Source organism: Tachysurus vachellii, chromosome 1 (assembly GCF_030014155.1).
Source record: "Tachysurus vachellii isolate PV-2020 chromosome 1, HZAU_Pvac_v1, whole genome shotgun sequence".
In the NCBI taxonomy this organism is placed as follows: Eukaryota; Metazoa; Chordata; class Actinopteri; order Siluriformes; family Bagridae; genus Tachysurus; species Tachysurus vachellii.
In genome coordinates this window covers 38,810,431-38,825,190 of record NC_083460.1, presented here as the reverse complement: position 1 = coordinate 38,825,190, position 14,760 = coordinate 38,810,431, and the positions used below count along the sequence as shown (strand labels likewise).

Below are 14,760 nucleotides of genomic sequence, written 5' to 3'. Positions count from 1 at the left end.
TTGTTTAGTGAAACAGTTCATAATTATATAACACATATATGTTGTATGCTACCAAGTAAGTGGCACTTTTCACATGAACCTTCTTCTAGGAGTGGAAAATTCTTGCTAATGATATCAAGTATTATAACATTAATCGCGAAGAGTGTTTGGACACCGAAGATCACCACATGCAGTTGTAAAACCGATATACGTCAATCAAATATGTCCAACATTAAATGAATTGGATGTCATTTGCACCTGCACGTACCTCAGTGTCTTTTTCACTCTAAAGTAAGACATGAATCTGCTTGTAATACCAGAGGTGAAAAAAAAAGAGTAGCTGAGCTCAGACCAGTACACTGTGTGATTTTCTGTAATTGTGCAGTTCATCACTTATCTCATAATCAGGCAGTATTTCTCAGCTGGCACTAAGTTCTGCTAAGTTCTAGCCTTTTAGACTGAGCTGACACTGAATGGTAAGGAATGGTAAATTAAAAACAAAAATACATGAAATTGTATTTCAAATTTTTGTTGTGTCATAACACCCAAGAAAAATAGAATAATTACAGAATCCAAGAAAAATGTTTGAAGGAGTTTGTTGTTGAATGCCTTCCGGTTACGTTTTATAAACGTAAATCATTTTAAAAATGTGTCCTCGGTTGTAATGCTGAACAAATTCAAATTCAATTGCGACGGGAGAGAGTGCGAAAGGGTACGAGTGCAATGTGGAGAGTGCGACAGGGAGAGAGTGTGATAGGGAGAGTGTGAGAGAGTGTGACAGGGGGAGAGTGCAATGTGGAGAGTGCAACAGGGAGAGCGTGTGATAGGGAGAGTGTGAGAAAGTGCGACGGGGAGAGTGCGACAGGGAGAGTGTGAGAGATTGCGACGGGGAGAGTGTGACATGGAGAGAGTGAGAGAGTGCGACAGAGGAGAGTGCAACAGGTAGAGAGAGGGAGACAGAGGAGAGTGCGACAGGGAGAGAGTGAGACAGAGGAGAGTGCGACAGGGAGCGAGTGGGAGAGTTCAACAGGAGGAGAGAGTTTGACAGGGGAGAGTGAGATGGGGAGAGTGCGAAAAGGAGAGAGTGGGAGTGTGTGACGGGGGAGAGAACAATGGTGGAGAGAGTGTGACAGTGAGAGAGTAAGACAGTGAGAGAGTGCAACAAGGGGACAGTGCGACAGTGCGACGATGGAATGTTCTAGGCTGGGTTTGTTGCTGTCAGGTTGGTCCATTTCTGGCTCAGACTCACTCATCTCTTCACTCTTCACTCCAGTAATATTCTGTGTTTGTTATGTAGTAAACTTTGTCTGGCTCACTACTGCGTTACCTTGTGTTTTTTTGTCATCAGGAACATTAGAGAGAATGCAGCCGTAATGAATTGAACAGCATAAATAAAGTTATTTTAGTGCTCTGAAGCTCCGATAGCTCTGGTCCGAACTAATCAACTTCCACTTAATGGCCTCCGAACCCGATCCTGATTAGCAGCAACAGATTTTACAGCACACTTTACTTTTTGTCCTGCGAAGTGAAACATAACTAGACATCTCTTTATCCTTCTCTTTCTCTCTCGGTGCAATTTTCTTTTTTTATGAAGGTGCTCTTGTGGGCCGACGCGTTGCCTTCGCCTTTCGTCCTGGAATATTTATCGTCCTATTTATTCTCCTCCTTTCTTTGTGACACATCCTCTCTCTCCCGCTCTCTCTCCTTCAACCAACCCTCTTTCATCCTTTCATTTCCTCCCCGTATGTGTGTGGGGGTATGTTGGGAGGGGTAAAGTGATGAGGGGGGGTTTGTTAACCTCGTCTGACATTGCTCCTTATCGGCCGGGCGAGCTGCAGTGGATTATACGGTGGATTAATGGGAAGAAGAGCCGGGCTTGCCGCTAGACACCGCCGCTCGCCGCCATAACTCCATTTCACCGCTGAAAAAAGAAAGAGAAGGGAGAAAAGAGGGATTAATAAAAGTGTCAGTGGTGAAATTATGTTTTGCGAGCAGTCAGGTTACCCGAGAGAACGTGTAAACATGGTGAGGTTCAGGCTGGTGCACAAGCACAAGGATGCAGGCGTGATTTTTTGCGTGCAGAACGAAACAAAGAACGCAAGTTGCACGTTTATTCAGGTGTGCACACGGTCTGTGGATGTGCCACGTTTTACAAATTCCTACAAAATCCAAGAAAAATACATTTTGATGTTGAATGCTTTCAGGTTATGTTTTAACATAAATAATTGTAAAAGTGTCAGGTGTAAAAATGACAGGCTTTAAGTACTAAGTACTAAGGATTCTTTTTGGGATTTTGAAAAATCTAGACCCAAGACATACAGAGAGAGAGAGAGAATGAGACAGTGAGAGATTGCGACAGGGAGAGAGTGCGACAGGGAGAGAGTGTGACAGCGAGAGAGTGCGACATCGAGAGAGTGTGGCAGGGAGAGAGTGTGACAGTGAGAGAGTGGGACATAGAAAATGCGACAGTGAGAGAGTGCAACAGGGAGAGAGTGTGACAGTGAGAGAGTGGGACAGGGAGAGAGTGTGATATTGAGAGAGTGTGACAGGGAGAGAGTTTGACAGTGAGAGCGTGTGATATCGAGAGAGTGCGACAGTGAGAGAGTGTGACAGGGAGAGAGTGTGACAGTGAGAGAGTGCGACAGAGAGAGAGTGACAGTGAGAGAGTGCGACAGAGAGAGTGCGACGGCGAGAGAGTGTGGCAGGGAGAGAGTGTGACAGTGAGAGAGTGGGACACAGAAAATGCGACAGTGAGAGAGTGCATCAGGGAGAGAGTGTGACAGTGAGAGAGTGTGATATTGAGAGAGTGTGAAAGGGAGAGAGTTTGACAGTGAGAGCGTGTGATATCGAGAGAGTGCGACAGGGAGAGAGTGTGACAGTGAGAGAGTGCGACAATTAGAGAGTTTGACAGTGAGAGTGCGACAGGGAGAGAGTATGACAGTGAGAGAGTGCGACAGTTAGAGAGTTTGACAGTGAGAGTGCGACAGGGAGAGAGTGTGACAGTGAGAGAGTGCGACAGTTAGAGAGTTTGACAGTGAGAGTGCGACAGGGAGAGAGTATGACAGTGAGAGAGTACGACAGTTAGAGAGTTTGACAGTGAGAGTGCGACAGGGAGAGAGTGCGACAGGGAGAAAGTTTGACAGTGAGAGTGCGATGGGGAGAGAGTGTGGCAGGGAGAGAGTGTGGCAGGGAGAGAGTGCTACAGAGAATATGTGACAGAGAGAGAGTGCAACAGTGAGAGAGTGCGACAGTGAGAGAGTGTTACAGTGAGAGAGTGTTAAAGGGAGAGAGTGCGATAGGTGAGACAACAAGATAATGTGACAGGGATAGAGTGTGACATGGAGAGAGTGCAACAGTGAGCTGATGACAGAAAGACTGAGGAACGGGGGAATGTTCTAGACTGGGTTTGGTGCGCCAGCTCTCTGAGTCTCTGGTGTGCTGTAAGGACAATCGAGATGCGGATCCTCTCCTCTTTTTGAATCAGCGCTGAGCCGAGCTGAGATTTGATCGAGAGAAGTGGGAGGATTGAGAAGAGCCTCAGACAAAAACAAGAGCAACTTCTTCTCTCCACAGCAAAATTCACACCACAGTTCAGGCGAGAGAACACGCCGATGAATTTTAAGAGACTGCTCCCTCTTCAGGCAGTGAAAAAAAACCCTGCAGGCGTGTGACCTGACTCGAAATCCTCCACTGAAAACTGACAAAAATAAACAATCACAACAGCAAACAACGTGTAGCCGAGACGCACTCGCCTCATCGACTAGATAATTAGTAATGAATTAATATTCAGTAAACATTTGTTTTGGACAAATTTGTCACTGCCCAGTATTTTTGGAGCACATTAAAATGTTCTCACATCTTTTGCACATTGTTTACAACATCTACACTGATTGGTCACAGTGATTTTAATACACAGTGATTTTAATACACAGTGATTTTAATACACAGTGATTTTAATACACAGTGATTTTTAATACCATTTTTTGGCCTTTTTTCAATTGTTGTTGGATTCTTTACAAATGCAGATGTAAATCAAGCTACAAACACCTCACAAACACCTCACAAACAAAAACCTCGAAAACACCTCACAAACACCTCACAAACAAAAACCTCACAAACACCTCACAAACAAACACCTCAGAAACACCTCACAAACACCTCAGAAACAAACACCTCAGAAACACCTCAGAAACACCTCACAAACAAACACCTCACAAACACCTCACAAACACCTCCCAAACAAAAACCTCACAAACACCTCACAAACAAACACCTCACAAACACCTCACAAACACCTCACAAACACCTCACAAACAAACACCTCACAAACAAAAACCTCACAAACAAACACCTCACAAACAAAAACCTCACAAACACCTCACAAAACCTCACAAACAAAAACCTCACAAACACCTCACAAACACCTCACAAACAAATACCTCACAAACACCTCACAAACACCTCACAAACAGACACCTCACAAACACCTCACAAACAAACACCTCACAAACAAACACCTCAGAAACACCTCACAAACACCTCAGAAACAAACACCTCAGAAACACCTCAGAAACACCTCACAAACAAACACCTCACAAACACCTCACAAACACATCCCAAACAAAAACCTCACAAACACCTCACAAACAAACACCTCACAAACACCTCACAAACACCTCACAAACACCTCACAAACAAACACCTCACAAACACCTCACAAACAAAAACCTCACAAACACCTCACAAACACCTCACAAACAAAAACCTCACAAACACCTCACAAACACCTCACAAACAAATACCTCACAAACACCTCACAAACACCTCACAAACAGACACCTCACAAACACCTCACAAACAAACACCTCACAAACAGACACCTCACAAACACCTCACAAACACCTTACAAACAAACACCTCACAAACACCTCACAAACAGCTCACAAACAAACACCTCACAAACACCTCACAAACACCTCACAAACACCTCACAAACAAACACCTTTCCCCAGACCAACTCAGTAGATTATAGAGGAAGATATCTAAATACTTTTAACTTTAATTCAATTATAATTTTGACCCTAGTTCTACCTTTATTTTAAATTTTGACATTATACCCCCATCATAATACCCCATCTGGGTTATACCCCCATCATAATACCCCATCTGGGGTATACCCCCATCATAATACCCCATCTGGCTTATACCCTTATCATAATACCCCATCTGGGTTATACCCCATCATAATACCCCATCTGGGTTATACCCCCATCATAATACCCCATCTGGGTTATACCTCATCATAATACCCCATCTGGGTTGTACCCCATCATAACACCCCATGTGGGTTATACCCCATCATAATACCCCATCTGGGTTATACCCCATCATAATACCCCATCTGGGTTATACCCCATATAATACCCCATCTGGGGTATACCCCCATCATAATACCCCATCTGGGTTATACCCCATCATAATACCCCATTTGGGTTATACCCCATCATAATACCCCATTTGGGTTATACCTTATCATAATACCCCTTTTGGGTTACACCCCATCATAATACCCCATCTGTGTTATACCCCCATCATAATACCCCATCTGGGTTATACCCCATCATAGCACCCCATCTGGGTTATACCCCCATCATAATACCCCGTTTGTTATACCACATCATAATACCCTATCTGGGTTTTACCCCATCATAATACCCCATGTGGGTTATACCCCATCATATTACCCTATCTGGGTTATACCACATCATAATACCCCATCTGGGTTATAGCCCCATCATAATACCCTATCTGGATTTTACCCCATCATAATACCCCATGTGGGTTATACCTGCCATAATACTCCATTTGGGTTATACCCCATCATATTACCCTATCTGGGTTTTACCCGATCATAATACCCCATGTGGGTTATACCCATCATAATACTCCATCTGGGTTATACCCCCATCATATTACCCCATCTGGGTTTTACCCCATAATAATACCCCATGTGGGTTATACCCATCATAATACTCCATCTGGGTTATACCCCCATCATATTACCCCATCTGGGTTTTACCCCATAATAATACCCCATGTGGGTTATACCCCATCATAATACCCCATTTGGGTTATACCCCATCATAATACCCCATTTGGGTTATACCCCATCATAATACCCCATTTGGATTATACCTTATCATAATACCCCTTTTGGGTTTCACCCCATCATAATACCCCATTTTGGTTATACCCCCTTATTATGCCCCATTTTGTTTATACCCCATCATAATACCCCATTTTGGTTATACCCCATCATAATACCCCATTTGAGTTACACCCCATCATAATACCCCATTTGGGTTACACCCCATCATAATACCCCATTTTGGTTATACCCCCTCCATAATACCCCATTTTGGTTATACCTCATCATAATACCCCATTTGGGTTAAACCTCATCATAATACCCCATTTTGGTTATACCCCATCATAATACCACATTTTGGTTATACCCCATCATAATGCCCCATTTAGGTTATACCCCATCATTATAATGAAATTCCTACTAGGGGCCTGTACAGTTGTCACCTACTATCTTCAAACTCCAGTTGAAGACCTACTTCTTCATTGAAATAGCACTTTCTCCCCTGTTTGTTGTATGTGTGTCTTTAAAGAAAACATGTTTTAGGCTCGTGGTATCTTAAGTCTGTAACCTTGTGAACCAGAGTTAATGTATTCAATGATGAGACTTAAAAGCATTTTTGTGTGTTGCTCTGGATAATGGCGTCTGCCAAATGCTGTAAAAGTAAATGTAAATTATACCCCATCTGGGTTATACTCCATCATAATACCCCATCTTCTTCAACTTAAGAACTATTTTGCCCTTTATATAAAATATAAAATAAATAAAATTACAGGCATATACTTGTGAAACTTTCGGTCATACAAACACATTGTATAAAATCAAGGTCACTCTTATTCAACTAAAAACATGGGCTTTTCACAAAACGCGCACAATCCCATGTTTGTCCATGATGAAAACATGTCTCATTTTATTATTTCTGTTTTATTTCAACCCAGCGAGGACTTTTATAATCAGAGGATCTCAGTGCCATGGGGACTGTCTCTATGGAGACACGATGCATGAGTCGTCATTGATGGTGACAGTAATGACGATGGAGCGCAGCATAGTCGTTGTTTTGCTGCCATTACCTAAAACACTAGATGTAGATTTAATATGGATCGTGGTTGCAGATGAAACAGAAAAAAGTAAAGAGTGATAAATACCACAGTCAGCTTATAAAATGATTGACTCAGGCTTAGTGATGGCGATGTGGATCTGTACAAATCCTCACGGTAACACATTGGAGCTCAGAGTTATTGTGCAAAAAACGTACAGTTCATCAAAGTCTATTACAAGAATGCTAAAGCAAGCTTAGAGGAAAGCGAACTTTATATTTAAATATAGTAGCGAGTACAACTTGTACACAAGTAGATATATACAGTGTTCTGTGTCAAATATTACTTTTAGATGTGTTAATAAATAAGAAAAATAAATGAATAAATAAATAAAATAATCTGAATCTGTAATACGGGGGGGCACGGTGGCTTAGTGGTTAGCACGTTCGCCTCACACCTCCAGGGTTGGGGGTTCGATTCCCGCCTCCGCCTTGTGTGTGTGGAGTTTGCATGTTCTCCCCGTGCCTCGGGGGTTTCCTCCGGGTACTCCGGTTTCCTCCCCGGTCCAAAGACATGCATGGTAGGTTGATTGGCATCTCTGGAAAATTGTCCGTAGTGTGTGATTGCGTGAGTGAATGAGAGTGTGTGTGTGTGCCCTGCAATGGGTTGGCACTCCGTCCAGGGTGTATCCTGCCTTGATGCCCGATGACGCCTGAGATAGGCACAGGCTCCTCGTGACCCGAGGTAGTTCGGATATACTGTAAGCGGTAGAAAATGAATGAATGAATGAATGAATCTGTAATACTATTAGCATGCCAAAGGCTATTCTGTCACATTCAAGTATAAATTTTTTGTAATATTATTTTCACATTCTGAAAGAAAGAAAGAAAGAAAGAAAGTGTTAAATTTGATATTGTAGTGTTAAATTGTAGATATTTTATAATATCTACAATTGGGTACACTATAATATCTACAATTTAACACTACAATATCAAATTTAACACTTTCTTTCTTTCTTTCTTTCTTTCTTTCATATATATATATATATATATATATATATATATATATTACAAATTTATTTATATAATACAACTAAAATATCTACTATATATATATATATATATATATATATATATATATATATATATATATATATATACTGTAATATGAAATATTAGCATAAGCAATAATAACTGTAATTGTGAAATTTTCTGAGAGGTAAATTTCCTTCTTTCTGAATTTTAACAGATTATTCACAAGGAAATGAAACTTTCAGTTCAATCTGATTTTATTCCAAAACTCATTTTCTACAGACATTTTGACATTATTTCAATGAGCTTCCGGACCTCTGTAATACCATTAGCATGCCGAAGGCTATTCTGTCACATTCAAATGTTTCATCATATTCTGTAGAGCCATTTTTATCATTTTCAGATTTTGACTTTTGTGCCCTTCAGTAATCGAAGGATAATAACTTCATCAGGTCTCATTTCTAAGCCCGCACCAGACGATTAAAAGATAAAGATAGCTCAAAAGTATTATTTTTTTCATTATTTATTATTTATTTATTATTTTTTCAAGTCACAAGAGCTAGTTTTCTGAATAAAGAATTTCTCTGCCTACACAACACGACATGCTACATGATGTTAAGATAAAAAACAAGGAACTTTATTATTTTTGCCGTTTGCCACAGACTGCTTTAAGAGAACGCAGGAGAAATAAATCTAAACAAAATATACAAGATATTAGAGGGATATAATCCACGATGTGATGAAGCCTGACATGGAACATGTTTTGTTTCTTCTACAGTAAAAATGATCGCTATTTTTTTTTTTTATTATGAAGCAGCAAGAAGTTGGGAAGAAGTTCCCGTTATCTCTTGTGCTATAGAAGTGAGAAATAACTTCAGACTAAACTGGAAAATAGAACATCTTCTTTCCTAAAGACTTTGTCATGAAGGAAAAGCACTGAAATTGGAGGCTCCCTCTGAAAATGTCAGGAAAACATGTCATTATAGAAAACTTCACCATACAGTAATTATCAGTGTTAGCGTAGAGCTGCAGTCAGAGCTGCTGTCAGACCTGCTGCTAAAGAACATTAATCAAATCTTTCGGACCAATCAGAATCCGTCCTCTGCATCCTGCAAAGTCGCCTTTGTACATATTAAGGCATGTTTTAGGATTTTGCTCTGTGCTGAATTTTGAGGATGAAATGTCCTTGACATAAAAGGATGAAAGGCAGAACAGAGAGTACACTGCTGTAAATATTACTGACTCAGTGCTGATTTGATTAGTGTGTGTGTGTGTGTGTGTGTGTGTGTGTGTGTGTGTGTGAGACTGTTGACTGCTCTGAGACACAGAAGTGTCTCAGATAGACAGAGAGGTTGTGATGCCGTGGCCTGCGTCTCTGCAGCTCGGCCCTTACATGTCCACAGAGACGGAAAATCCTGCTCAGAGACGCACCGGGGTTTGTAGCTTGTTGAAAGCTGAGCAAAGAACAGAGGTGTGGAGAGAGAGAGATGGACAGAGAGAGAGAGAGAGAGAGAGAGAGACTCATAGTTACTGTACGTTCAGAAGATCAGAAGTTCATGCTATATTTCTTCCTGTCCTATTTAGCCTTTATAATTAAAAAAGAAAAGCTCATTTTCTAATCACACCCATTTTTGTTTTTCTGTTATGTTATTTTGGTCATGTTTTGTATTTAAAGATTAATGTTAATATCATTTAAAATTTTCAAACTCGAACGAGTTGATTGACAGATCAGTGGCTATTGCTGTGACTTAATCAGGCAGTGTAGTGAAAACTGGGTTAATGACATGAAACATATTGATTTCATTTACTGTATATTCCTGCTCTACACGATTTAGTCCAGTGTTCACCTTCTTCCCTGACACACACACACACACACACACACACCTTTACATAACCAGCAGCTTTGCATTGCTTCTAACGCTGCGTGTATCATTCAGTCTGTCACTTCGTTATCTCGGAGCTCAGATACACACTGTATTCATGTTCACGGTGTTACGAGGCTTCCTACAAGACATCGGTGAAGGTTTGTGTCTCAGTCTGTGCTCGGTGTTTAGATCGTACACCATGAAGCTCCAAGGCTGATGGCTGTCCTTGCTCTCTTTATATCCAGTTCCTGCTGAAGACTTTCTGAGATCCTGGTCACAGAAATACCAGTATGATGGTACAATATGAAGTGCAGCATTTAATGAAGCTGTCGTTTGAGTAGCGTCTTAAACAGATATAATCACATTAAACACTCTCTCACTCATTTTCTACCGCTTATCCGAACTATCTCGGGTCACAGGGAGCCTGTGCCTATCTCAGGCGTCATCGGGCATCAAGGCAGGATACACCCTGGACGGAGTGCCAACCCATCGCAGGGCACACACACACACTCTCGTTCACTCACGCAATCACACACTACGGACAATTTTCCAGAGATGCCAATCAACCTACCATGCATGTCTTTGGACCGGGGAGGAAACCGGAGTACCCGGAGGAAACCCCCGAAGCACGGGGAGAACATGCAAACTCCACACACACAAAGGCGGAGTCGGGAATCGAACCCCCAACCCTGGAGGTGTGAGGCAAACGTGCTAACCACTAAGCCACCGTGTCCCCTCATATTAAACACTGATGCACAAAATGTATTTTTAAACACAATAAAAAAATATATTTCCTTGTGTTTTCTCATTGTCAACTATGCTATTCTTTATTTTCTTTTTTTATTTATTTTCGTGAGTCTAGTACCTCCTGTTATTCCGTATAGGAACATTATTCCATAATTGCAGTCTTAAGTAAAGATGATGAATGCAGTGTTTTTGTTTTTGGAGGATTGTAATCTGTTAGTATTTCTTAGTATGGTTTTAAAATGAAATGAAAAGCTCATTTATTTAACGCCATTTATTTAGCCCCATGGCCTTGCCTGTTACTGAACTTTTCATATTCTGAAACAAATGAGAAGGTTTGGAAAGTTAAACTGCATTTCAGTTTACGATTAATGTGGCTCCTGAGGCAAGTAGCGTTGATAACTGCTGCTGTTATTAACATACGCTATTGTTGTGTTAATTTAACATTTTCTTGCCTAAACAAAATGCTTTTGGTTTGCAGGATAATGGAGATGAGACCCACAGGATTGCGCCGTCCCCTGTGGTCCATGTTCGGGGACTGTGTGAGTCGGTGGTGGAAGCTGACCTGGTGGAGGCCCTGGAGAAGTTTGGAAACATCTGGTAAAAAATATTGTTGAAGTTTGTTCTGTAACAAATATGTCAGTGGGATCAAATAAAGAAATGAGATTAATGAGATCAGTGGGATCAAATAGATTAATGAGATCAGTGGGATCAAATAGATCATAGGGATTGAATAGAGTAATTATATCAGTGGAATCAAATAGATTAATGAGATCAGTGGGATCAAATAGATCATAGGGATTGAATAGAGTAATGATATCAGTGGGATCAAATAGTTTAATGAGATCAGTGGGATCAAATAGATCATAGGGATTGAATAGAGTAATGATATCAGTGGGATCAAATAGTTTAATGAGATCAGTGGGATCAAATAGATCATAGGGATTGAATAGAGTAATGATATCAGTGGGATCAAATAGAATAATACAGTAACTGGGGGCAAATAAATTAATGAGATCAGTGGGATCAAATAGATCAAAGCATCATTTTGAATAATGAGATCAGTGGGACATCAGTGAGATCACATCAGGGAGAAGATGAAATCAAACAGATCCGTCAGATTCATTTGATCAAACATATCAGCGAAATCAAAGAGAACAATTTGATCAAACAGCTCAGTTACAGTGTAAGTGAATGAATTCTAGAGACAAATAGGGGAGTAAATCTTAATGATATTTCTTCACTGACACAGGATGTTGAGCGTAAGGTTTTAATAATGTAAACTAAAGCTTTTAAATGAATTACTCATACACTCAAAGATGTTTCTTTAAAACTGGCATCTACTGGATGTAATGAATATCAACGAACTCGTAATAAGGGTCCGATGAAAGCAGTGGCTATAGTGCAGTAATAAACTCAGTTTTATCTAAAACAAACTTGTTTGGGGGAGTTTTATGAACTAGAGTTGAGCACAAGACAACAACATAAATGAAATAAACTATAGACACAATAATTCACAATTGATTGTAATAACTCATGTTATGTTTGTAGATCGTGTTTAGATTAAGATTCAGATCTTTTAATTACAAGTCGCACTTCACCTCGTAACTATTTTATTTGTTAAAGACAATCTGCAGCTCTAAACGCTAGTCCCCTTACCAGCTTCTTCTTTTTTCTGTTGTACTTGTAGAAGACATTTTAAAAACATAGAGCTTTATATAAGATTATATATATATATATATATATATATATATATATATATATGTATATATATATATATATATATATATATATATATATATATATATATATATATAAACCAGAGTTCAGCTATTGCTCAGGAAATCACACATTCAGAATCTGGCTATAAAAAGGTCATGGCCTCCTTCTCTCTGAACTGTCGGTTAACCTAGTGAGGAAAAAGGGAGGGGGTTCATCATTTAGAGGTACTTGTTGGATGATAATCATAGTCTAAGTGTTGATATGCTGAAGTATTTTGGAAATGAATATAAAGTATGGCGGCAGATTGCTGTTATAAGAGGAGCGAAACATTTTAGGATGTGTTTTCGCAGGAAAACTAACCCTATGCCATGTTCTGCCTCAGAGGACATTGTTGATTATTTCCGTACAACAGCACACCATGCATGTGTTGTAAAAAAAAAAAATTGTTCGGTTAACTTCAGTTAGGTTAAAGTTACAAAATTAACAACAAATTATGATGAAGATAATTTATAAGTCCTGTCCTCTGTTTAAAAAAAATTCAAATTGAGTATTTTTCATATTTGAATATTCAACATTTATTTATTTATTTATTTATCTATTTATTTATTTATTTATTTTTCAAACTGAACATACCGGTTATATACAATGAAATTAAGAGTGTTTAGGAGATTCATAGAGATATCCAGGAAAACAGTTGAGCTTGTTTGAGGTGCTGCATCATGAAACGTTATGATCACTCAACCCCTGCCATTAGATATGCTGGATAAGGTCAGCGTGTGATAATGATGTTCGGAGGGTATCGGATGGCACGGGATTAGGCCCGATGCTTCTTTCCGGTGCAGCAGAGTGGAAATAGAGTAGCGCATTAGTGTATTTTTAGGACCCTGTAAGAAGGTCTTATAGGAAGCGGCAGGGCTGTGACATTGTATTTAACTTCCCAGAAGTGTCACGTTAACCTGACTGCATAGAGAGTTAGAGTATGGAGGGTAAATACAGGAAACAGGAAGTAAGTAGTAATTAGTCTAAAGAGAAGAAAAAGAACAGTAGTCGATTTAAAGAAGAGATGATCTCAGCTTGGTGTGATGACTGTTCAACTCTCAGATTTGCACTGGTGTAAATTTCAATTTAAATACCCTTATGCAAATACCATTACCCTTTCCTCAGGATTTCCATGAGCTTCCAATGCAAATTGTACCAGTTAAGGCTCCAGAATGAGATGCTGCAATCATGTGAAATTTTTTTTTGTATATACTGAACCCTATGAGCATTCCTGGTACTCTTCTGTCTGAAACCAAACATGTCTTTGGGATGCACATGATGCCCAAATGGTGCCAAAATAAAATTTCTTTCAATTCTGTAGGATCTCATGTAAGGAATTAAACACATTTGTATTTACACTACAGCAGGTTTTCACTTCATATCAAAGAACATATCATGCATTTTTAGTTTATTATGTTATAGTAGCTATAAACAGTTCCTCATCAATGTTTGATGTGATTAAATCCTCTCCATATCAACAACTAGATGCTTTTTATTGTTAGATTTAGGCTGAACATCCAAAATGCAAGCTTCTTTAATTTGCAATATAAGCTGTCACTATAGAAATGATTATACATTAGAAGAACATTTGAGAATTCAACAGAAATGTGGTATAAAGCACTTTCTTGAAATTTACCCTTCTAATATATAATTACATATAAACAACTATAATGGGGGGGCACGGTGGAGCACGTTTGTCTCACACCTCCAGGGTTTGGGGGTTCGATTCCCGCCTCTACCTTGTGTGTGTGGAGTTTGCATGTTCTCCCCGTGCCTCGGGGGTTTCCTCCGGATACTCCGGTTTCTTCCCCCGGTCCAAAGACATGCATGATTGGCATCTCTGGAAAATTGTCCGTAGTGTGTGATTGCGTGAGTGAATGAGTGTGTGTGTGCCCTGCGATGGGTTGGCACTCTGTACAGGGTGTATCCTGCCTTGATGTCCGATGACGCCTGAGATAGGCACAGGCTCCCCGTGACGCGAGGTAGTTCGGATAAGCGGTAGAAAATGAATGAATGAATGAATGAATGAATGAATGAATGAACTTTAATAGGGCTGAGGGGAGGTAATTACCCGGCTAACTCTTATCGCTTTGTTAAGGAGAAGGATGTTCATTTGTATTTATTTTTCTTATTCACATATAGGCAAAGTTTTGATCAATAACGTTAGCTTGTTTACTGCTAAAAGAAGGCTTGCTTAT

At 39.9% G+C, this 14,760-nt stretch overlaps 1 protein-coding gene across 1 annotated transcript in view; it reads left to right on the top strand.

Annotated features, from left to right (window-relative positions):
* The window catches only part of LOC132857088 (heterogeneous nuclear ribonucleoprotein L-like), a 75,192-nt gene that overhangs the window by 34,655 nt on the left and 25,777 nt on the right, over positions 1 to 14,760 (top strand). Inside the window, exon 2 of the mRNA XM_060887066.1 lies at positions 11,283 to 11,401. Within this exon, the coding sequence (XP_060743049.1) occupies positions 11,283 to 11,401 (119 nt within the window). The remainder of the gene's footprint in view (positions 1 to 11,282; positions 11,402 to 14,760) is intronic.